A 23160-nucleotide genomic window follows, 5' to 3' on the forward strand; every position below is an offset into this window, starting at 1 on the left:
ACTGTATTTGGAACTTTATCCTGCCAGGAGATACCAAAAATGTGTCGGAGGCAAAGCATATGAACATGATCAACTTCCTCTCCTGCCATGCACAAAGGGGCCAGGACCCACTCCAGTACAGGAGTGTGCTCACAACACAGGCTCTATAGACCTGGATCTTGATATATGCCATCAGTTTCTTATTAAGCCATACTCTCTTTGTGAGTCAAGAGAACATGGTGACTGCTTTCCCAAGGCATTTATCCAGCTCGACCTCTAGGGAGAGTGTGTCAGAGATCGTTGAGCCAAGGTACACAAAGTCATGAACAACCTACAATTCTTGTGTGGAGATAGTAATAGAGGGAGGTGAGTCCACACCCTGGCCCATGACTTGTGTTTTCTTCAGGCTGACTGTTAGTCTTGGCAGGCCTTGCTAAAATGATTAATGTGTTGTTTGAGGTCTTCAGCAGAGTGGGCAACAATGGCTGCATCATCGGCAAAGAGGAAGTCAGTTGGACTTTGGTCTTCGCTCTCAATCTAGTGAGATTAAAGAGCTTTCCATCTGATCTAGTCCGGAGATAGACACCTTCTGTTGCAGTTCCAAAGGCCTGCTTCAGCACGACAGCAAAAAAGATCCCAAACAGGGTCGGCGCGAGGACACAGCCTTGTTTTCTTCCACTTCGGATGTCAAAGGGATCTGATGTTGAGCCATCAAAAACTACAGTGTCCTTCATTTCCTCATGAAAGGACCAGATGATGCTAAGGAGTCGAGATGGACATCCAATCTTGGGAAGGATTTTAAAAAGGCCATCCCTGCTAACCAAGTCAAAGGCCTTTGTGAGATCTATGAAGGCCAAAAGAGTGGCTGTTGTTGTTCACTACATTTCTCCTGCAACTCTCTGAGGGAGAATACCATGTCGGTGGCGGATCTATGAGCTCGAAATCCACACTGTGATTGTAAAGACACTCAATATTTGCAAACTGAGGCAGTTAGGATTCCTATTTCTATATTTCATTTAGTCTAAAAAGACTTAGTTGGAATCAGATCATTTATTGGTTCCATGGCAATTTTCATAAAATGATTAGGTTAAAATCGTGATAACGATTGAACCAAAGAGGCAATCGGTGCAGACAAAGAATCGCACAGCACAAGGCAGAGAGATCCACACATCACATCCAGTCTTTGTCACTTTCTGTGAATATGCTGATGGGTGTATCCCTGCACAGAGTAGGGTGTTGGAATTAATGGCCTAAGAGGGCTCTTCCAACTTCATGATTCTGTGATCACCAAAGAGGATCCATGGATGAGGGAGATGGTCCAGCTTAAGGTCCCCCAAGAAGAAGCAGAGAAACATTAACCTCCTAGAAAACCCTCTATTTGGGGGGGGAGAAAGAGGGAATACCACCACATAGAACGTGAAAGGAAGACCAGGGAAGAGACTAGAGGGGGAAGAGGAAACTCCTGAAATTCCATCCAGGAGACGATCGAGAGGGGAACCTCAACCACAGGAAGAAGAGAATGAGTCGAGAGGAAGAGATGCCGAAGAAAACTGGGCTCAACATCCAGGCTGTGATTCCTTATGCACGGGCCAAACCTGTCCAGAAGCAACGAATGGATCAAAATGTGCACCGAAAAGACTTATTATTAGGTACCCTAGGATGATATGACTCTTTATGTTGTTGTCCTTTGACTCTGAGTTAGAATTTCTAAATCCTGTTAGAGTTGCTGTAACTTGGATGCAACTTGACACACATAACTTCCAACTTGTGTCAGCACCTCTCTTGTAAAGAAGCTCAACATTTCCACACTCACACAGTCAGGATTCCTATTCCCATATTCCAGATAGTCTAAAAAGACTTAGTTGGAATCAGATCATTTATTAGTTTCAAGGCAATTTTCATAAAATCATTAAGTTTAAATTATGATAAAACCATTGAAGTAAAAGACGCAATTGGTGCAGACAAAGAATCACAAAGCACGAGGCAGGGAGATCAACACGTCACATCCAGTCTTTGTCACTGTCTTCCAACATGCAGACGTTGAACCAGAGCATTGCCCCACTTGACCGTCTCCTTCCTGATGTGCTCAGGAATGTGGAGTTTGTGAACCTTGAGAGGAAGAGAACATTTCCTCCAAAGGATTTCCACATTCAAAGCCACCACAACATTTCTTTCCAAAGTGCCTTTGTAGGTCCACAAAGGCTTAAGTCAACAGTAGAGCACTCAGTATCCCTTGAATCTCCGAGTGTTTTCTTCCAAGGAGAGATATTCAGATGGCGTTTCAGATGTTTATGGCATTTTTACAGAATCTTCTGAGTTTCTACTCTCTGTGCAGAAGCTGATGTGTAACACTCTGGGTTCTGCAATGCAAGTTCTTCCCCACATTCTCTCTATTTTAGACGTTCTGACTGGAGTGAATTTTCTTGTGTTCTTTCAGATCGAACAACCAGAGAAATCTTTCCCCACATTCCTCACATTTATGTGGTTTCTCCTCAGTATGAAGTTGTTGATGTTCTGTGAAGGGTGACTCAGCTGTGAAGCTCATCAGACACTCTTCTGAATGATACGGATTCTTCCGCGAATGTGTTTGCAGATGTATGGTTAAATTGCAGAGACGGTTGAAACATTTCCCACATTCGTCGCATACATACAGTTTTTCTCCGGAGTGACTTCGTTGGTGTACTCTGAGGTTAGAGTGTTGGGAGAACATTCCTCCACATTCTTCGCATTGATAGGGTTTTTCTCCTCTATGACGGTGCTGATGTACTTTGAAAGTTGACAGATCAGTGAAACATTTCCCACATTTTTTGCATGTATAAGATTTTTCCCCTGAATGAATTCGTTGATGTTTGGTGAGGTGTGAAGAGGAGCTGAACTGTTTACCACAACTTTTACAATGATAGGTTTTCTCTCCTGAATGTGAGCGCTGATGTGCCTTCAAAGAGGAGAGAGCAGTAAAACATTTCCCACATTCATCGCATGCATACGGTTTTTCCCCGGAGTGAATTCGTTGGTGTGCTACAAGGTTGCAGTTTTGGGAAAACATTTTCCCACATTTTTCACAGGGAAAGGGTTTCTCTCCTGTGTGAATTCTCTGATGTACTGTAAGATATCTCTTCTGGTTGAAACTTTTCCCACATTCTTTGCATGTATAAGATTTTTCCCCTGAGTGAATTCGTTGATGTTTGGTGAGGTGTGAAGAGGAGCTGAACTGTTTACCACAACTTTTACAATGATAGGTTTTCTCTCCTGAATGTGAGCGCTGATGTGCCTTCAAAGAGGAGAGAGCAGTGAAACATTTCCCACATTCATCGCATGCATACGGTTTTTCCCCGGAGTGAATTCGTTGGTGTGCTACGAGGTTGTAGTTTTGGGAAAACATTTTCCCACATTTTTCACAGGGAAAGGGTTTCTCTCCTGTGTGAATTCTCTGATGTACTGTAAGATATCTCTTCTGGTTGAAACTTTTCCCACATTCTTTGCATGTATAGGGTTTTTCCCCTGAGTGAATTCGTTGATGTACTACAAGGTTTGAGCGTTTAGTGTACCTCTTCCCACATTCTTCACAAGGAAAGGGTTTCTCTCCGGTATGAATTCGTTGATGTTGTCTGAGATATGAATTCCTCATGAAGCCCTTTCCACATTCATGACATTTGTAGGGTCTCTCCTCAGTGTGCATTCCGTGATGTTGCTTAAGTCCAGAACTTCCCTTGAAGCTCTTGCCACATTCTTCAAATTTATACAATTTTCCTTCTGAATGCACTGGCTGAGTGTCTTGAAGAGCTGAGCTAACACTGAAGCATTTTTCAGACCCTGAGTCTTCATAAGATTTCTCTCCTGTGGGAAATCCTGCATCTTCTGGGTTCCTTCTGGAACTCTCTCCATGCTCCAAACAGTGACACAGAATGTCCTCTGAGTGGTATGTTGGACATTTCACTGGGCTTTTCCTCTGAGGGCTCCTTAGCCCAAACTCTGAGCTCTGAAAGACATGGAGGTGTCTTTTTATTGTCTTTTCCTCTTCTTCTTGACAGACAACTCCTCTCAGATAAGGGTGAGGCTTGTTTTTCCTCTCATTTGCCTCATTTTCCTCCTGCCTTTGTGATTCATCTCTGATCCCACAGTTCCTGTTTTCATCTTCCACTCTTTCTGAGGATGTCTCGTGGAGTCTTCTTTCCTCCTCCTCTGCATCATCTGCTGGAAGAAGGAGAGAATTCATGGTAATTAGTGGCTTTTGCCATTTAACAGGGAAAATATTGATAAGCCAAATTTCCTGCTGCCTCCCCTTTCTATGCTGAGAAAACAGTACATCACAATTATATTATTGAGTTGAGCAGGAGGTTGGACTTGATGGACATGATTCTATGATTCGTGACCTGGGTTTCAACCTTCTTGACCTACAGAATCAGTTTTCGGGTCTCAGTGCTAAAACTTTTAGGTGGACCTGAACAAACAATGAGCGCAATGACTAAGCACTGAAGTCCAAGAACATTTATTTTGCCTGGAAGGAGAATGATAAAGAGGATGGAAATGCAAAAGGTCCTGTCAGAAAGAAAAGTGTTTTTCTAATCCAGGTATAGCTGGATGGAGAGATCAGTGAGTGGAGTGTGGCTCTAGAGTTCAAGGGTTTGATCTCCCATGATAGCTCATGGGACTTTGTAACCTTGTCTCAAAAATTGCCACCTTTTCTGTTCAGGAGCGTTAAAACAATCATAGGGGTGTATAGAAATCCCCACGCCAATTACCCTTAAAAGAAAAGCACATTTAAACAGACCTCATGAAGGTCTTCTTTACTACAAGTGTTCTGAAAACAATGAATCAGCTACTACACCAGAAAGATCACTGAATGAAAACAATTTTTTGGCAAACTCCTGTTCTGTTTTGCTTCCGATCCATACATAAGAGGCATAAAAACAGTAAACACCAAACCTTGGAAAAGCAAGAAGGAGTTGATTTATGCATCCAAACAAAAAAGAGAGAGAGAGATTGAGAGAGAAAGGGTAAACAATCTCTGAGTACCCTTACAGCACATAGTGATTTCAGTTTTGAGAGACTGTTCCAGATGCTGGAGGTACAGGATAAAGAAAATGGAAGGATATAAACCACTCCAAATCAGACAAGAAAGCTATCGAAGGCTCAGAGCAAGTCAACTGAAATGCCATCTGCTCCTTCATTTCCCCCAGAAGCTGAGGACCTAAATCTATATACAGTAACTACGGATCTCCTGATTTCTAATTGACCTTACTTGGAACTTATATCCAGCTCCTCTTCTTCTGCCATAAGCCTGGAGGCAGATGAGACCCACATCAAAGGCAGACTAAATCAGCCAACAAATACTGTGTCACCTCTACACCCACTTCCCCCTGTACAGGAGGATCCAAACCCAGTGGCTGCAATTGTGGATTTATTGTCTCTCAAATCATCCAATTCGGTACTTTTACCTAGCACCTCATCTCTGGCCATCAATATACAACCAGATAAGATTGCTGAAAGTAAATCTGTTCAGTCACCAAAAATATCAATGGTGCTTTAAAAGAATCAAAGAAAAGAAAATGCAAGAAAGCAAAGTGGCTGTCCAACGAGGCCTTAGAAATAGCAGAGAGGAGAAGGGAAACAAAATGCAAGGGGGATAGGAAAAGTTACAGAAAATTGAATGCAGACTTCCAAAGAAGAGCAAGGAGAGACAAGAGGGCCTTCCAGAAAAGGAAAAACCAGAAATCTGTTCAGGAAAATTAGAGATATTAGAGGAACATTTTGTGCAAAGATGGACATGATAAAGGACAAAAATGGGAGGGACCTAACAGAAGCAGAAGACATCAAGAAGAGGTGACAAGAATACACAGAGGAATTATATCAGAAAGATGTGGATATCCCGGACAACCCAGACAATGTAGTTGCTGACCTTGAGCCAGACATCCTGGAGAGTGAAGTCAAGTGGGCCTTAGAAAGCCTGGCTAACAACAAGGCCAGTGGATGTGATGGCATTCTAGTTGAACTATTTAAAATCTTAAAAGATGCTGCTGCTAAGATGCTACATTCAATATGCCAGCAAGTTTGGAAAACTCAACAGTGGCCAGAGGATTGGAAAAGATCAGACTACATCCCAATCCCAAAGAAAGGCAGTGCCAAAGAATGCTCCAACTACCGTACAATTGCACTCATTTCACACACTAGCAAGGTTATGCTCAAAATCCTACAAGGTAGGCTTCAGCAGTATCTGGACCGAGAAAACCCAGAAGTACAAGCTGGATTCCGAAGGGGCAGAGGAACCAGAGACCAAATTGCTAACATGTACCGGATTATGGAGAAAGCCAGAGAGTTCCAGAAAAATATCTACTTCTGCTTCATTGATTATGCAAAAGCCTTTGACTGTGTTGACCACAGCAAACTATGACAAGTCCTTAAAGAAATGGGAGTGCCTTATCTATCTCCTGAGAAACCTATATGTGGGACAGGAAGCAACAGTTAGAACTGGATATGGAACAACTGACTGGTTCAAAATTGGGAAAAGAGTACGACAAGGCTGTAAATTGTCCCCTGGCTTATTTAACTTATATGCAGAATACATCATGCGGAAGGCTGGACTGGAGGAATCCCAAGCCGGAATTAAGATTGCCCTAAGAAATATCAACAACCTCAGATATGCAGATGATACCACTCTTATGGCAGAATGTGAGGAGGAATTAAAGAAGCTTGTAATGAGGGTGAGAGAGTGCAAAAAACAGCCTGAAACTCAACATCAAAAAAACTAAGATCATGGCCACTGGTCCCATCACATCCTGGCAAATAGAAGGGGAAGATATGGAGGCAGTAACAGATTTTACTTTTTGGGGCTCCATGATCACTGCAGATGGTGACAGCAGCCGTGAAATTAAAAGACGCCTGCTTCTTGGGAGGAAAGCAATGACAAACCTTGACAGCATCTTAAAAAGCTGAGACATCACCTTGCCAACAAAAGTCAGCATAGTCAAAGCTATGTTTTTTCCTGTAATGATGTACAGAAGTGAGAGCTGGACCATAAAGAAAGCAGACCGCCAAAGAATTGATGCCTTTGAATTGTGGTACTGGAGGAGGCTCTTGAGAGTCCCCTGGACTGCAAGGAGAACAAACCTATCAATTCTAAAGGAAATCAACCCTGAGTGCTCACTGGAAGGATAGATCCTGAAGCTGAGGCTCCAGTACTTTGGCCATCTCATGAGAAGAGAAGACTCCTTGGAAAAGACCTTGATGTTAGGAAAGTGTGACGGCAAGAGGAGAAGGGGACGACCGAGGATGAGATGGCTGGACAGTGCCTGCGAAGCAACCAACATGAAGTTGACACAACTCCGGGAGGCAGTGGAAGATAAGAGGGCCTGGCGTGCTCTGGTCCATGGGGTCACGAAGAGTCGGACACGACTAAACAAAATGAAACCTTCCTAAGCCTAATGGAAAACTACCGTAACTCAGCTAGGAAAGAAATGGCATCTCTTACAAATTTTTGAAGAGGCAGGAGTGTCCCACCTGTCAATCGAAGGCATAGAGAATGTTGAATATCTTTGCTTCATTAACCCCACCTATAGCATAAAAGCAACTTTCATAGGCCCGACCTCTGTGTATCCTATACTTAGATAAAGGCAGGCTTTTGCTAGTTTAGGGGTTCAGGTGAAGAGACACTTTGTTAATACCATAATCCAACCACGGATCAAGGACTGGTCTGCCAGGGACGGACAACTTATAGAACAGGATAAATCTTTACCAACTTACAATTTAATAATAATAATAATAATAATAATAATAATAATAATAATAATAATAATAATAATAATAATAATAATAATAATAATAATAATAATAATATATTTTATTGTCATTGTAAGTATGTACACAGTATACCCATACAATGAAATTCACAGACACCCAGAGACCAGACACATGCACACACATAAAATTCCCCAAACACTCACCACCCAGTAAAAAATAAACATATATTAATATGTTTAGGCCTTAGTGATGCAAATTCAAGATGTGAGAATTTAAACTCCACTGGTCATAGAAGCAAGAACCTCGCTTATAATAACCAATTAAACAGAGACACAAGCGACACCCTTCAAAGTTCTCTGGAAGTAAGAGACTACTTTCCAGAGGGTACTCCGATAGTGTCCACGATGATCTCCGATAAGGAGAAAGTCCTAATTGACAGATACTTCACTTTCCCTATAACAGAACAACAGCATATCATAAACAGACTCCAAACGCTTATCCATAATTTAGTCAGCAGTTCAGTTAGTTTAAATTCCCCGTAAGAGCAAGCAAATAAACTCCAAACAAAATCTGCAGACTCCTGTCCAACAACAACACAAGCCTCTTGTATACAAATTCTATCAGAGGCTGACCCGTCACATAGACTGCTATTAACAAACCCTATCTCAGTCCAGACTCACAAAGAGAGTATGGCTTAATAAGAAGTTGACGGCATACACCAAAATCCAGGTCTATAGAGCCTGTGTCCTGAGCACACTCCTGTACTGCAGTGAGTCCTGGACCCTTTGTGCATGTCAGTAGAGGAAGCTGAACACCTTCCATATGCGTTGCCTCCGACGGATTTTTGGTATCACCTGGCAGGACAAAGTTCCAAACAGAGTAGTCCTAGAACGAGCCGGAATTTTCAGCATGTACACATTACTGAAACAGCAACATCTACTTTGGCTTGGGCACGTCGTGAGAATGGCTGATGGTCGGATTCCAAAGGATCTCCTGTATGGAGAATTAGAGCAGGGAAATAGCCCCAGAGGGAGACCACAGCTGCGATACAAGGATATCTGCAAGCGAGATCTGAAGGCCTCAGGAATCCTCAACAGATGGGAAACCCTGACATCTGAGCGTTCAGCCTGGAGGCAGGCATTGCATCACGGCCTCTCCCAATTTGAAGCGACCCTTATCCAGCAGGCCGAGGTGAAGAGGAAGTTGCAAAATCAGGGAGCTGGACAGGGGTCAGATTGGATTTGTCTTCAGTGTGGAAGAGATTGTCACTCTCGAATTGGCCTCCTCAGCCACACTAGACGCTGTTCCAAGTCCTCCATACAGAGCATGTTACCATAGTCTTTCGAGACTGAAGGATGCCTAACTAACTCAGTCCTCTCAGTCTCTTTTGCGGTTTACCTCAACCCATGGCAGGAGGTTGGTGGCCCCTGCCATTGAGGTGTTTGCCAAGAAAAGAGTACCCCAAATAACATATGGGGCAGAGATATGGGGATATATAAAGACTCACACTGAAGAAGTGATCCAAAATTCTTTTATCCAATCTCTTCTAACTGTCTCTCACAACATACCCTCTGCATATCTAAGGGCCGAAGTAGATTGATTCCAATTTAAATACACTCACATATTGCGCTAGCCATGTATTGGCTGAAATTGGCCAGTATGAATGACTCTCGCCTTCCTAGGAAGTGCTACATAGAACAGCTTCAGAATCAATCTCAAAAATCTTGAGTGAATTCAGTTAGACTCATTTTGCAGAACTATGGGATTGACACAGACTCCCTTCCTACCTTTGTTTCAAACAGAGCTAAGCAATTGGTTAAAGAAAAAATATGTCTTTAAGTGGCAGGATCTCCATACCATCTCAGAAACGTCCTATAACTGTTGGTTCCCTCTGTATAAAACATCATTCTGTTTGGAGGACTACTTTGTTAATCTCACCTCAGCCCCTCTAAGAAAAGCGTTTACAGCTGTGTGCTTTCAATGTATGCCGTCTGCAATATTAGTAGGAAGATATGAAAATGTTCCTTTTGATGAAAGACTTTGTATAGGTGGATCAGGAGAAGTTGAAGATGTTTCTCATTATTTGTTAAGATGTCCTTTATATCATCACCCCAGGAGCAAATTCCTTGCAGGCATACTTAGAACTCTGTGTGACAGTCCTCCTCTGGCTCACCTCTGCACGCTGCTTGTGGACAGGGATCTATTTAATACCCACCAAGTAGCAAAATTTGCCCTGGCAGCAAAGAAGATTCGTGCCAAGCATCCAAAATCCTAAATCTTTCTTTTTAAGTGTAATTGTGATATGACAGCGCCACATATGGTTGAAGCTGTCATTGTTATATTGCGATGACCTATGGTTTTAAGCAATTAACTAATAAAGTATTGAGAAGATGAAAAATCAGCTTAACTGAGGCATTAAGTGTCTAAGATACATTGCTGGCCTAGTCACACAATTAGAAGGATATCGAAAATCACACATAAAGCTATTATAAAACAGAGAAGTGATGAGTGGTAATCAAAGCATATACAATGATGAACATGCAGAGGGAAACAGAATACCTTTGTCTGGACTCCAAGGATGAAAGGCTCCCTGATTCCTTTGTAGAAAAGAATCCATCCCCTGAAGATCTGGAGAAGCCTCCAATATGCCTGAGGGGAGAGCAGGAGCTTCTTCTCCGTCATCATCTTCTGGGTCCTCTGGGGTCTCCAGCTGCTGCTGCTGCTCACCCTCAAGAAGAGTTCCTGACCTTCCAGGTATGCGATAAGCGTTTGTCCTTATAAGCCACCTGGGACAACAGAGGAGAATCCTTCTAGGAGTACAATCCTGTCCCTGAGCCTAGTCTTGGTTAAGCAATCCCACTGCTTTGCATGGGACGATCTCATCCAGCTGCTTGTTTTGTCATTGATTGCACTGTGTGATGATTATATAGAGCCCAGGATCATTCAAAGCACTCTCAGAGCTGATGGCAATCCTGCAGTGTACATATCCCCACCCTCACGCCACCCCTGTGAGCTGTGTACTCAATTTTCCAACCCCAGAAGGACGGAAGGTTGAGTCAACCTTGACTCATCGAATTGAATTTGGGTCATGAGCAGAGTTTTGGCTGCAGGACTGCAGTTTAACCACTGCACCACGAAGCTCACTATCTAAACCCACTGAAACAAGACAGTCCAGAGGTGCCATTTGAAATTTATGGACTCAAACTCCCAGAACATTCCAAGAGTCCCTCCCCCACCCTCAAAATCTTCGGAATCCCAGTCCACAAACTCATGCCATGGGATGCCTGTATTTCCCTCACCTGTGCCAGAACCAAGACTTCTCAGGCTGCATTCTAGACCTTTATTTGGGGCTGCAATGCTTCCTGGGAGTTGCAGTTCTTTGGGAGGGGTCCACCGTAGCGCTTAAAGGGCAAGAAACTAGAATACCCAGGAAACTGAGGCCTCAAATTCACTCTCCGTTGACTAGTCTTCGGGGGAAATGTAATTGCATGAAGAGGTGTGTCTGCAGTGCAGAACTCGACACTTGGAATTTTCAAAGAATTCGAGGAGTTGGAGCCCAAATAAACCAAGCAGCATCTATCGCAGGTGAAAGATTTCTGTGCTCCACTATTCAATGGTTTTCCTGGAAAACAGGGAAGACAATCAAATACAAGATAGATGGACGTAGTAAAGCAGCACAAGGAGTGTTCAGCCTTTAAAATGACAGTCACCATTTCTATTTTTTAAAATAAATTACTGGCGAGAATGTCTGTAAATCATCCACATCATGGCTGAAGACACTCTTCAAAGACCTCTCCAGATGGCCACATCAAGTCCTTGGTCCATAGAGACCCCCCCCCCTCTCTACATTCCTCCAGTGCAAAGTCATCTTCTCTGTTATCCCTTCTCATCTTTTGGGGAAGCCTCTCTTATTCTTTTCCTCTTACTCACCAGGTGACCTCAACAGCCCAGGAAAGTTTGCTAACCAGGTACAGAGAAGCAGCCTGTTTGCAGCTTTGGCCCTCTTTCCCATTCAATCCCTGTTTCTTTCTGCTGGGCTCTCCTTACTAATTCCAACTCTCCTCTTTCCTTTCCCCTTTGATCACTCCCAGGTTTGCGCTTCCTCCTTCAAATTGAGCCAGCTGCCCAGGATTTGCCCTTGACTTTGCAAGGTCTTCTGGGATGCGTAGTTCAGAACAAAATGGAGACTCAGGCACAGTGGTCCGAGGAAATCCTGGGAGAGGCAGCCAAGTTAAGATGTGCAGGCATATGAGGCAAGAATAACAGAAAAAAAAGATAAGAAAAAGACAAAAACATCTAGCACTTAAGAGACCAACTATTACATTTTGAGCTTTTGTGGACTCATCCAGTTTGTCAGACATTTGGAAACAGAGTGAAACATTGAATAAAATATCAGTTCTAGAAGTAGATCTTTTTAAATATTCATTGGCTCTTGGTTGTGTGCTATGTTTACAGGAAGAAATTTATGGCTTGTGTTGTGAAATACAGTGGTTCCCAACCTTGGGTAACTCAGGTGTTTTTGGACTTCATTTTCCACAAACTTCAGTACCCACTGTGCTGTCTGGGGTTCCTGGGAGTTGTAGTCCAAGAACACCTGTGTGACTCAATGGTGGCAACCACTGGTCTAAAGCCAAAATACTAAAAATTAATAAAATATGATTTTATTATATTTATTTATTTATTTATTTTTATTTACAATATTTTTTAACCACACCATTACCAGTGGCTTCTGGGCGGCGTACAACATTAAAACTTAAAAACATTTTAAAAGACAATATAAAATATCATATATTGAAATAATTCTTAAAACATTAATATTAATAAGTCCTGCTGCTCACGCGGCCAGCTAGGGAATACTGTTTAGTTAAAATGCTGGCTAAATAGAAAGGTCTTTGCCTGGCACCGAAAAGCCAAGAGTGTTGGAGCCAGGCGGAGGGCATTCCAAAGTTGGGGGGCAACAACCGAGAAGGCCCTATTCCGACATGCTATCCCCTTCACCTCTTTCAGGGCTGGCACCTTCAGAAGGGCCTCCTGGCCTGATCTTAGAGGATGGGCAGGCTCGTATGGAAGAAGGCAGTCCTTTAGATAACCAGGTCCTAAGCCGTTTAGGGCTTTATATGTCAAAGTAAGCACTTTGAATTGGGCCCAGCAGCAACTGGCAGCCAGTGCAAATTTTTCAGAACCGGCGTGATATGAGTCCATGCGGCAGCACCATTTACCAGCCGCACAGCCCGGTTCTGTGCCAGTTGCAGTTGTCGGACCGTCTTCAAAGGCTGCCCCACGTATAGCACATTGCAGTAGTCCAGTCTGGTTGTTATCAGCACATGAGTGACTGCTGCCAGGCTCCGCTCATCCAGGTAAGGGCAAAGTTGATATATTCTCCGCAGCTGTAAGAAGGCACCCCTGGACACTGAGTCCACCTGGGCTTCCAAGGTCAGACTGGGGTCAAGGAGCACCCCCAAGCTGCGGACCCTGTCATTTAGGGGGAATGTAATCCCGTCTAAGGCAGGGAAATGGCCCTTTAACCTATCTGGTGGGGCACCTACCAGCAGCTCTTCAGACTTGTCTGGATTGAGCCTCAGTTTATTGACCCTCATCCAGACCATTACTGAGTCCAGGCACGAGTTCAGAACAGTGACTGCCACACCTGGATTGATAGAGAATGAGAGGTAGAGCTGGGTATCATCAGCATATTGCTCATTCCTCAGCCCAAACCTCCTAACGACCTCCCCCAGCGGTTTCATGTAGATATTCTTCTTCACTTGTTGTTGTTGTTGTTGTTGTTCTATTGAATGTATTTATGATTTACCTTCTCATCTTTATTCTCTCAATTTTTTTTTTTACTTCTACATTTTGTGGTGTTCACCCTTCTGACCCCTGCTTGTCCCTCACAAAGGCTCACGTCTCACTTTCCTCTCACTGCCACCAGTGGGTTACCTCAATCCACAATACAAATTATGTATATCAGAACAGAAACTGAACTTATTTATTGAAGTGAAGCAGATTCAATAGTACAGAACAGAAACTACGGGAGTCCTAAATCTTCGTTCCACTGTGGCAATGAACTCCTTAAACCTCTGGGAAGTTTCATTTTTATGTTTCATTATATAGACATAGCTGTAACGTGAGTAATCGTCTGTTATGGTTAAACAGAACCTATTTCCACCTTTTGCAGTGGCCGCACATCAAGAAAAACCTTATCAGTGATTCTGTTATTTTTGTTACTCTCAGGCAATGCCTTTGACTTGGTTAATTTATGTCTGTGACAGTCTAAATATTTCTCACTGTTTTCTATATTTAGATCAGATACACATTCTTTAGTTTTGTCTAAAACTCCAAAACTTACATGACCTAACTTTCTATGTTGGATATGTATATATTCACGTGGCCCTGAGTTGTTAACCACATTTATAGCTTTATTCACTTGGCTATGACTCATCACATATAGATGATCCTTTAGATCAGTGGTTCTTAACCTTTTTGAAAGAAACGCCCCCTTGAGCCATTGAGGAAGTTATCATCGCCCCCCTCCCCGCGATGATATCTTATTTATTTATTTATTTATTTATTTATTTATTTATTTATTTATTCATTCATTCATTCATTCATTCATTCATTCATTCATTCATTCATTCATTTATTTATTACACTTAAATCCAATGACCCCTGAAAACAAAATTAAATTCCAAGAAAATGAAATGCCCCCCAAAAAGTAACATTTAATGATTTAGTTGCAAGTGAATTTTAAGACACAAAAAGAAATATAAAAAGGGTATAAAAACAAATTCAGGAACTAAAAATTTCAAGACAAAAAGTCTGAAACTAAATTAAAATTGGAGGAAAATATATATTCATGCACAATGTAAAAAGGCTGCAGCCATCTTCACAGGTTTGGCTTGCTCCAGCGCCCCCTACCGCCCCCTTCTGCTCCAGCGCCCCCACGCCGCCCCTTTTCATTCTACCGCCCCCCTGAAAAATGAAATCGCCCCCTGGGGGGCATTATCGCCCACGTTAAGAACCACTGCTTTAGATCACTGGTTCTTAACCTTGGGTTACTCAGGAGTTTTGGACTGCAACTCCCAGAAGCCTTTACCACCAGCTGTGCTGGCTGGGGTTTCTGGGAGTTGCAGTTCAAAAACATCCGAGTAACAAAGGTTAAGAACCACTGCTTTAGATAACCACTTGCCACCTGTGCACCCTTTTTCATTACTTTGCATCTGCCTTTCTCAAAAATTACAGTGTAGACGTCTTTATCTAGACTCAGCACATTGAATAAATTATGTTGTAAACTTGGCACACAAAAGACATTTTTTAAAAGTTTGCTTTAAACAGTTTACGTACACAGAACCTGTGTACGATGGGAACACTTCAGGAACGCTGTTTATAACACCGCCTTGTCCACATTTGGCAAGAAGACCAAAAAGATGTCAGACTGGTTCGAAGACCATTTGGAGGAGCAGATGCCAGCCATCAAGGAAAAGAGGAGAGCTCTAGCAGCATACAAAGCCTGTCCTAGCGAGTACAACTTGCAGGTTCTCCAAGTTGCTTGTAGCAAAGTTTAACAGGCTGCCAGGAGATAAATATTTATTTAGGTTCAATACAGAAGAAATTTGCTCCTTTGAAGACTACTATAGGCGTGATCATCCAGGACCAAGCACAGCAGATGGACCACTGGGTGCAGCACTACTCTGAGCTAGGTTTCAGAGGGAATGCAGTAACCAAAGTGGCATTAAATAACATTGAGTGCCTGCCTGTCTTGGAAGAGCTGGGCAGCGAACCAGCTTTAGTAGAAATAAAAGTGGCCCTGGATTCCCTCATCTCTGGCAAGGCACCTAGGAAGGATAACATCCCCGTTGAAGTGCTGAAATGCTGTAAAGAGATCATCACCACTGAGCTGTATGAAATCTTTTGTCTTTGCTGGAGGGAAGGTGGAGTTCCACAAGACATGGAGGATGCAAACATCGTCACATTGTATAAGAACAAAGGAGACAGGGGCGACTGCAATAACTACCGTGGCATCTCTCTTCTCAGCGTTGTAGGGAAGCTGCTTGCTCGTATTGTGCTGAAGAGATTCCAGGCACAGTCTATCCAGAATTACAGTGTGAATTCTGAGCTAATAGATCCACCACTGACATGGCATTTTCCCTCAGAAAGTTGCAGGAGAAATGTAGGGAACAACAGCCACTCTATGAGATCTATGAAGGCCACAAAGAGTGGCTGTTGTTGTTCCCTACATTTCTCCTGTCTGAGGGAAAATACCATATCGGTGGTGGATCTATTAGCTCGAAATCCACACTGTGATTCTGGATAGACTCTGTCTGCAAGCACCTGGAGTCTCTTCAGCACAACACAGGCTAGCAGCTTCCCTACAACACTGAGAAGAGAGATGCCACGGTAGTTATTGCAGTCGCCCCTGTCTCCTTTGTTCTTGTACAATGTGACAATGTTAGCATCCTTCATGTCCTGTGGTACTCCACCTTCCCTTGAGCAAAGACAAAAGATTTCATACAGCTTGGTAGTGATGATCTCTTTACAGCACTTCAACACTTCAACGGGCATGTTATCCTTCCCAGGGGCCTTGCCAGAGCAAGGGAATCCAAGGACGCATTTATTTCTGCTAAATTTGGTTCACTTTCCAGCTCTTCCAAGACAGGCAGGCACTCAATGTTATTTAATGCCTCTTCAGTTACTACATTCTCTCTGGAATATTTATTTATTTATTTATTTATTTATTGGGTTTATATACCGCCCCATAGCACTACAAGCACTCTCCGGGCGGTTTACAATTTTAATTATAAAGGCTACACATTGCCCCCCCAGCAAGCTGGGTACTCATTTTACCGACCTCGGAAGGATGGAAGGCTGAGTCAACCTTGAGCCGGCTACCTGGGATTTGAACCCCAGGTCGTGAGCACAGTTTTAGCTGCAGTACAGCGTTTTAACCACTGCGCCACGAGGCTCTTATATAGCTCAAAGTAGTGCTGCACCCAGTGTTCCATCTGCTGTCCTCAGTCCTGGATGATCACACCTGTAGCAGACTTCAAGGGAGCAGATTTCTTCTGTATTGGACCTAAAGCCTGCTTGATACCGTCATACATTCCCTTGTACAATCAGTACAATGACGCAGATAAAATCAATGGTTTTACTTTCAACAAAACAACATTTATATTAAATTTGTATTCACATCAAAATCTCAACAGCGCTTTTGTCATATTCATGGAGTTTTTTTCTCCGTTGAAAGAGTTCGTTTCATTGCCATTGAATGGGGGCAGAAAAAGTAACCTGGCTTCTGGATTGAACATTTTAAATTCACCGCATTTGTTCCATGAAAAAGAACAGCAAAGAACCAGTTCTCGTTCCTGTTGATTCTACCACAGTGGCAATGAGTTCCACCGCCAAAATTTTATACACTCAACTTTGGTGAAAAGATTCCTAAAATCCTTCCTCATTCTACACTGAATTTGGACAAACAAACCTCCCTCCTCTCCCCTTTCCTTCCAGCCATGAGCCTGCTTTGTTTGCATTCCTATCCATGTTTCTCGGAGGGATCCTGGCCTCTGATTAGGTCACTTGCAAGCAAATTGAGAAGCATCCCAAATTCTGGACCATTCCTTGCATGGTTAAAAGAGAGAGGAAAGTGGAGGTTAGGTTTGGATCACCAAAAAGGCATTTTAGAGAAACACAGTGGAAGTGGAAGTGGGTTCAGAAGGGGTGTGAGTCGGTAAAAATTCCTTTGAATTATTTGGAGAAAAGATGTTTTAAAATAATGGACGGCCTTTGGGGTTCTCAGGCTCTGATCTCCTTCCATAGAGCAGGGAACGCTGAATTTAGGAAATGCAGTTTAATAACAACTCATCAGCCTATCAGGGTTCAAGGAAGGTTTGTGCAACTTGCTACGTTTAATTATGTCAAACAACATGTCAGGTAATTCAGTAGTTTCTTGAATTTGACAGACATGGATTGTTCAATTATTCCAGACCACTTTCAGGGCAAGAGTGTAAATCACATGACACATCATTATACTTTTCACAGGATCACAGACTCCTCTGTCAAAAAACTGCCCCACTTTTAAAAAATGCCTTTGTGATACACACATGCCACACCAAGATACTGAAAGTTATGCTTGCGAGTGCAGTGCAAAAAGTTTAGGTTTTCGAGGTGAATGGCTTCAGATCAAGAAAACACCGTAGACGGGAGGCAGGAAGAACTGACAGAGGAGAAAGGAGACTAACGAAAAATGCTATAGTAAGAGAAGCAAAGGAACACTAAGAAAGACAATTGTGGAAAATTTTGAGGCAGAAGTAAAAGAGAAAAATTCAAACTACATGAAGTGTTGGAATGGACCCCAGAATGCCGGACATGCAACAATGGGCTAAAGTTACAGGAAGCAAGATTTCGATTGAATGTCAGAATAAAATCCTATCTGTTAGAGCAGTACAACAGTGAAACCAATGACCTCAAAAGGTAGTAAGTAGTCCCACACTGAGAAACTTTGACAACTACCTGGCAGATATCCTTTGCTTTCTATAAGTTAAGTACCCTAGGATGCTATGACTTGTTATGTTGTTGACCTTTGACTCTGAGTTAGAACTTGTAAATCATGTTAGAGTTGTTGTAACGTGGATGCAACCTGACACACATAATTGTGTCAGCACCTCTCTTGTAAAGAAGCTCAACACTTCCACACTCACACAGTCAGGATTCCTATTTCCATATTTCAGATTGTCTAAAAACACTGAGTTGGAATCAGATCATTTATTGGTTTCAAGGCAATTTTCATAAAATAAGTTAAAATTATGATAAAACCATTGAAGTAAAAGACACAATTGGTACAGCCAAAGAATCACAGAACACGAGGCAGGGAGATCCACACATCACATCCAGTCTTTGTCACTGTCTTCCGACATGCAGACGTTGAACCAGAGCATTACCCCAGTTGACCGTCTCCTTCCTGATGTATAATGTGCTCAGGAATGTGGGGTTTGTGAACCTTGGGAGGAAGAGAACATTTCCTCCAAAGGATTTCCACATTCAAAGCCACCATAACGTTACTTTCCAAAGTGCCTTCATAGGTCCACAAAGAATTAGGTCAACACTATAACTCTCACTGTCCTATGAATCTCTGAATATTTTATTTCCAGGAGAGATATTCAAATAGAGTTTAAGGCATTTTTACAGAATTTCAGACTTTCTACTCTCCATGAATAAGCTGATGTGTGATGCTCTGCGCTCTGCAATGCAAGCTTTCCACCACATTATATCCAATTTAGAGGTTCTGATTGGACTGAATTTTCTTGTATTCTCCCAGATTGAACAACCAGAGAAATCTTTCCCCACATTCCTCACATTTATGTGGTTTTCCCCCCAGTATGAAGTTGTTGATATGCTGTGAAGGGTGACTCAGCTTTGAAGCTTATCCCACATTCTTCACAACAATATGGATTCTACCGTGAATGTGAACGCTGATGTATGGTTAAATTGGAGAGACGCATGAAATATTTCCCAAATTAATCGCATGCATATGGTTTTTCTCTGGGGTGACTTTGTTGGTGTCTTGTGAGGTTAGAGTGTTGGGAGAACATTTTTCCACATTCTTTGCATTGATAGGGTTTCTCTCCTGTGTGACGGCGTTGATGTGCTTTGAAAGCTGATGGATCACTGAAACATTTCCCACATTCTTTGCATGTATAAGGTTTTTCCCCTGAGTGAATTCGTTGATGTATAGTGAGGGTTGAAATGGAACTGAACTTTTTGCCACAAATTTTACAATGATAGGGTTTATCCCCTGAATGTGAGCGTTGATGTCTGGTTAAATTGGAGAGCTGCGTGAAACATTTCCCACATTCATCGCATGCATACGGTTTTTCTCCGGAGTGAATTCGTTGGTGTACTCTGAGGTTAGAGTGTTGGGAGAACATTTTTCCACATTCATTGCATTGATAGGGTTTCTCCCCTGAGTGAATTCGTTGATGTTCTCTGAGACTTGAATGCCTTGTGAAGCCCTTTCCACATTCAAGACATTTGTAAGGACTCTCCTCAATGTGCATTCCCTGATGTTGTTTAAGTCCAGAACTTCCCTTGAAGCTCTTGCCACATTCTTCACCTTTATACAATTTTCCTTCTGAGTCCACAGGCTGAGTGACTTGAAGAGCTGATCTAACACTGAAGCATTTTTCAGACCCTGAGTCTTCATAAGGTTTCTCTCCTGTGGGAAATCCTGGATCTTCTGGCCTCCTTCTGGAACTCTCTCCATGTTCCAAACATTTACAAAGATTTTCCTCTGAGTGGCATGTTGGACATTTCACTGGGCTTTTCCTCAGCGGGCTCCTTAGCCCAGACTCTGAGCTCTGAAAGAGATTGAGGGATCTTTTTATAGTCTTTTCCTCTTCTTCTTGACAGACAACTCCTCTCAGATCAGGGTGAGGCTTGTTTTTCCTCTCATTTGCCTCATTTTCCTTCTCCCTCTGCAATTCATCTCTCTTCCCACAGTTCTCCTTTTCATCCTCCACTCTTTCTGGGGATGTCCTGTGGAGTCCTCCTTCCTCCTCCTGTGCATCATCTGCTGGAAGAAGGAGAGAATTCATGGTGATTAGTGGCTTTTACCATTTAAAAGGGGAAATATCTATTGGTAAGCCAATGTTCTCCTGCCTCCTTTTCTCTCCTGAGAAAACAGTAGATTACAATCATTCGTGACGTGGGTTTCCACCTTCTTAACCAACAGAAGTCAAATGATTTAAAGGAATCAGATTTCCAATCTTAGTGCTAAAAGTTTTAGTTGGACCTGAATGAATGTTTATTGGCTGAGCAATAAAGTCCAAGAAGATTTATTTTTGTTTGGGAAGGGAATGTAAAAGTAAATTGAAATGCAAAAGCTCCCATCATGAAGAAAAGTGTTTTTCTAAACCTAGCTGGATGAAGAGATCAGTGAATGGAGTGTGGATCTAGAGTTCAAGGATTCGATTCCCCCATGATACTTCTTGGGACTTTTTAACCTTTTCTCAGAAGTTGCTACCTTTTCTGTTCAAGAGGGTTAAAACAATTATAGGGGGTTATAGAAATCACCCCCAAATTGCCCTAAACTTGAAGTTCTATTAAACATACAGCATGAAGATATTTTTTACTACAAGTGTTCCAAGAACAATGAATCAGCTACTGTACTAGCAAGACCACTAAACTAAAACAATTTTTTTGCAATCACCTGTTCTGTTTTGCTTCCCAATCCATACAGAAAAGGTAGTCAATGTCCAACCTGATAAGGGGACAGCTCAAACACCTCTGACTAGCCTCCAGCTAGGAAAGGGGAGTTCTGAGTCAGAATAGACTATACAACACATTAAAAAGATGAAAAATCAGCTTAACTGAGGCATTAAGTGTCTAAGATACATTGCTGGTGCAGTCACCCAATTAGAACGAATCGGACGTTACACATAAAGTTATTATAAAACAGAGAAGTGATGAGTGGTGATCAAGACAAACGTCGACAATGATTAACATGCAGAGGGAAACAGAATAACTTTGTCTCAACTCCAAAAATGAAAGGCTCCCCGATTCCTTTGTAGAAAAGATTTTATACCCGGCAGAGTTCGAGATGCCTCCGATACACCTGAGGGGACAGCTTACCTTCTTCTCCGTCATCATCTTCTGGGTCCTCCGTGGTCTCCAGCTGCTTCTGCTCACCCTCCAGGAGAGGTCCTCCTCTTTCAGGTATGCGCCAAGCGTTTGTCTTCATGGGCCACCTGGGACAACAGAGGAGAATCCTTCTAGGAGTACAATCCTGTCCCCAAGCCTATCTTGGTAAAGCAGTCCCATTGCTTTCCATGGGATGATCTCATCCAGCTGCTTGGTTTGTCATTGATCACTCTCTGTTATGCTTATATGGTGCCCCATAGCATTCAAATCACTCTCTGAGCTGATGACAATCCTGCAGGCTACATATCCCCACCCCTACACCACCCCTGGAGCTGACTACTCAATTTTCCAACCCCAGAAGCACTGAAGGGTGAGTCAGCCTTAACTCATGGAATTGAATCTGGCTCATGAGGAGAGTTTTGGCTGCAGAACTGCAGTTTAACTACTGCATCACCAGGTACTTCTATCTACCGGTGCTGATGTACTTTCAAAGCTGACGGATCACTGATATATTTCCCACAATCTTTGTATGTATAAGGTTTTTCCCCTGAGTGAATTCATTGATGTTTGGTGAGGTTTGAAAAGGAGCTGAACGGTTTGCCACATATTTTACATTGATAGGGGAACCCCCCTGAATGTGAGCGCTGATGTGCTATCAACTTTGAGGGAGCACTTAAACATTTCCCACATTCATCGCAATCATACCTTTTTTCTCCGGAGTTAATTCGTTGGTGTGCTACGAGGTTGGTGTTTTGGGAAAACATTTCCCCACATTCTTCAGAGGGAAAGGTTTTTTCTCCTGAATGAATTTCTTGATGGACTACAAGGTTTAAACGGTTAGCGAACCTCTTCCCACATTTTTCACAGGGAAACGGTTTCTGTCCTATATGAATTTTTTGATGTTCTCTAAGACTTAAATGCCACATGAAGAACTTTCCACATTTAAGACATTTGTGGCAGCTCTTCTCACTGTCCATTCCCTGATATTGTTTAAGTCCAGAACTTCCCTTGAAGCTCTTGTCACATTCTTCACCTTTATACAATTTTCCTTCTGAGTCCACAGGCTGAGAGACTTGAAGAGATGAGCTAACGCTGAAGCATTTTTCAGACCCAGAGTCTTCATAAGTTTTCTCTCTTGTGGGAAATCTTGAGTCTTCTGGGTTCCTTCTGGAACTCTCTCCATGCTCCAAACATTTACAAAGATTTTCCTCTGTGTGGCATGTTGGACATTTCACTGGGCTTTTCCTCAGAGGACTCCTTAGCACAGACTCTGAGCTCTGAAGGACATTGAGGCGCTTGTTTATTATCTTGTCCTCTTCTTCTTGACAGACAACTCCTCTCAGATAAGGGTGAGTTTTGTTTTTCCTCTCATTTGCCTCATTTTCCTTCTGCCTTCGTGATTCATCTCTGATCCCACAGTTCCCGTTTTCATCCTCCACTCTTTCTGGGGATGTCCTGTGGAGTTTTCCTTCCTCCTCCTGTGCATCCTCTGCTGGAAGAAGGACAGAATTCATGGTGATTAGAGGCTTTTGCCATTTAACATGCAAAATATCTATCGATGAACCAATTTCCTGCTGCCTCCCTTTCTGTGCTGAGAAACCAGTAGATCACAATCATTCGTGATCTGGGTTAACACCTTCTTAACCAACAGAAGTCCAAGGATTTAAAGGAATCAGATTTCCAATCTTAGTGCTAGAAGTTTTAGGTGGACCTGAACGAGAAGTCTGAGGATTTTAAGGAATCCGTTTTTCGGTCTTAGTGTGACAAACTGAAATTTGTAGGGGCAGAGGAACTAGAGACCAAATTGCTAACATG

General features: G+C 42.6%; 2 protein-coding genes across 5 annotated transcripts in view; both read right to left on the reverse strand.

Moving 5' to 3' along the window:
* LOC140701299 (uncharacterized) overlaps positions 1-22893 on the reverse strand; it is a 141659-nt gene extending 118766 nt beyond the window's left edge. For both annotated transcript variants that reach the window (XM_078388007.1, XM_078388006.1), the window contains exon 1: positions 22051-22893. In XM_078388007.1, the coding sequence (XP_078244133.1) occupies positions 22051-22859 (809 nt within the window). In that variant the 5' untranslated portion in view covers positions 22860-22893. The remainder of the gene's footprint in view (positions 1-22050) is intronic.
* Positions 1842-11891, reverse strand: LOC140704280 (uncharacterized). Of its 3 annotated transcripts, none has more exons than XM_078388010.1 (4): positions 11647-11891; positions 11169-11338; positions 10276-10502; positions 1842-4170 (listed from the first exon to the last, which is right to left on the reverse strand). In XM_078388010.1, the coding sequence occupies exons 2-4, from the start codon at positions 11204-11206 to the stop codon at positions 2375-2377; spliced, it is 2061 nt and encodes a 686-aa protein (XP_078244136.1). In that variant the 5' UTR covers positions 11207-11338; positions 11647-11891; the 3' UTR covers positions 1842-2374. The 3 variants fall into 3 exon arrangements, with proteins under 3 accessions (XP_078244136.1, XP_078244135.1, XP_078244137.1); XM_078388009.1 differs by having other exon boundaries at positions 1842-4173; XM_078388011.1 differs by having other exon boundaries at positions 1842-4173; positions 11016-11338.
* Positions 22894-23160: the final 267 nt, after the last annotated feature.

The sequence above is a fragment of the Pogona vitticeps genome, chromosome 2 (genome assembly GCF_051106095.1).
Source record: "Pogona vitticeps strain Pit_001003342236 chromosome 2, PviZW2.1, whole genome shotgun sequence".
NCBI classification, from domain to species: domain Eukaryota; kingdom Metazoa; phylum Chordata; class Lepidosauria; order Squamata; family Agamidae; genus Pogona; species Pogona vitticeps.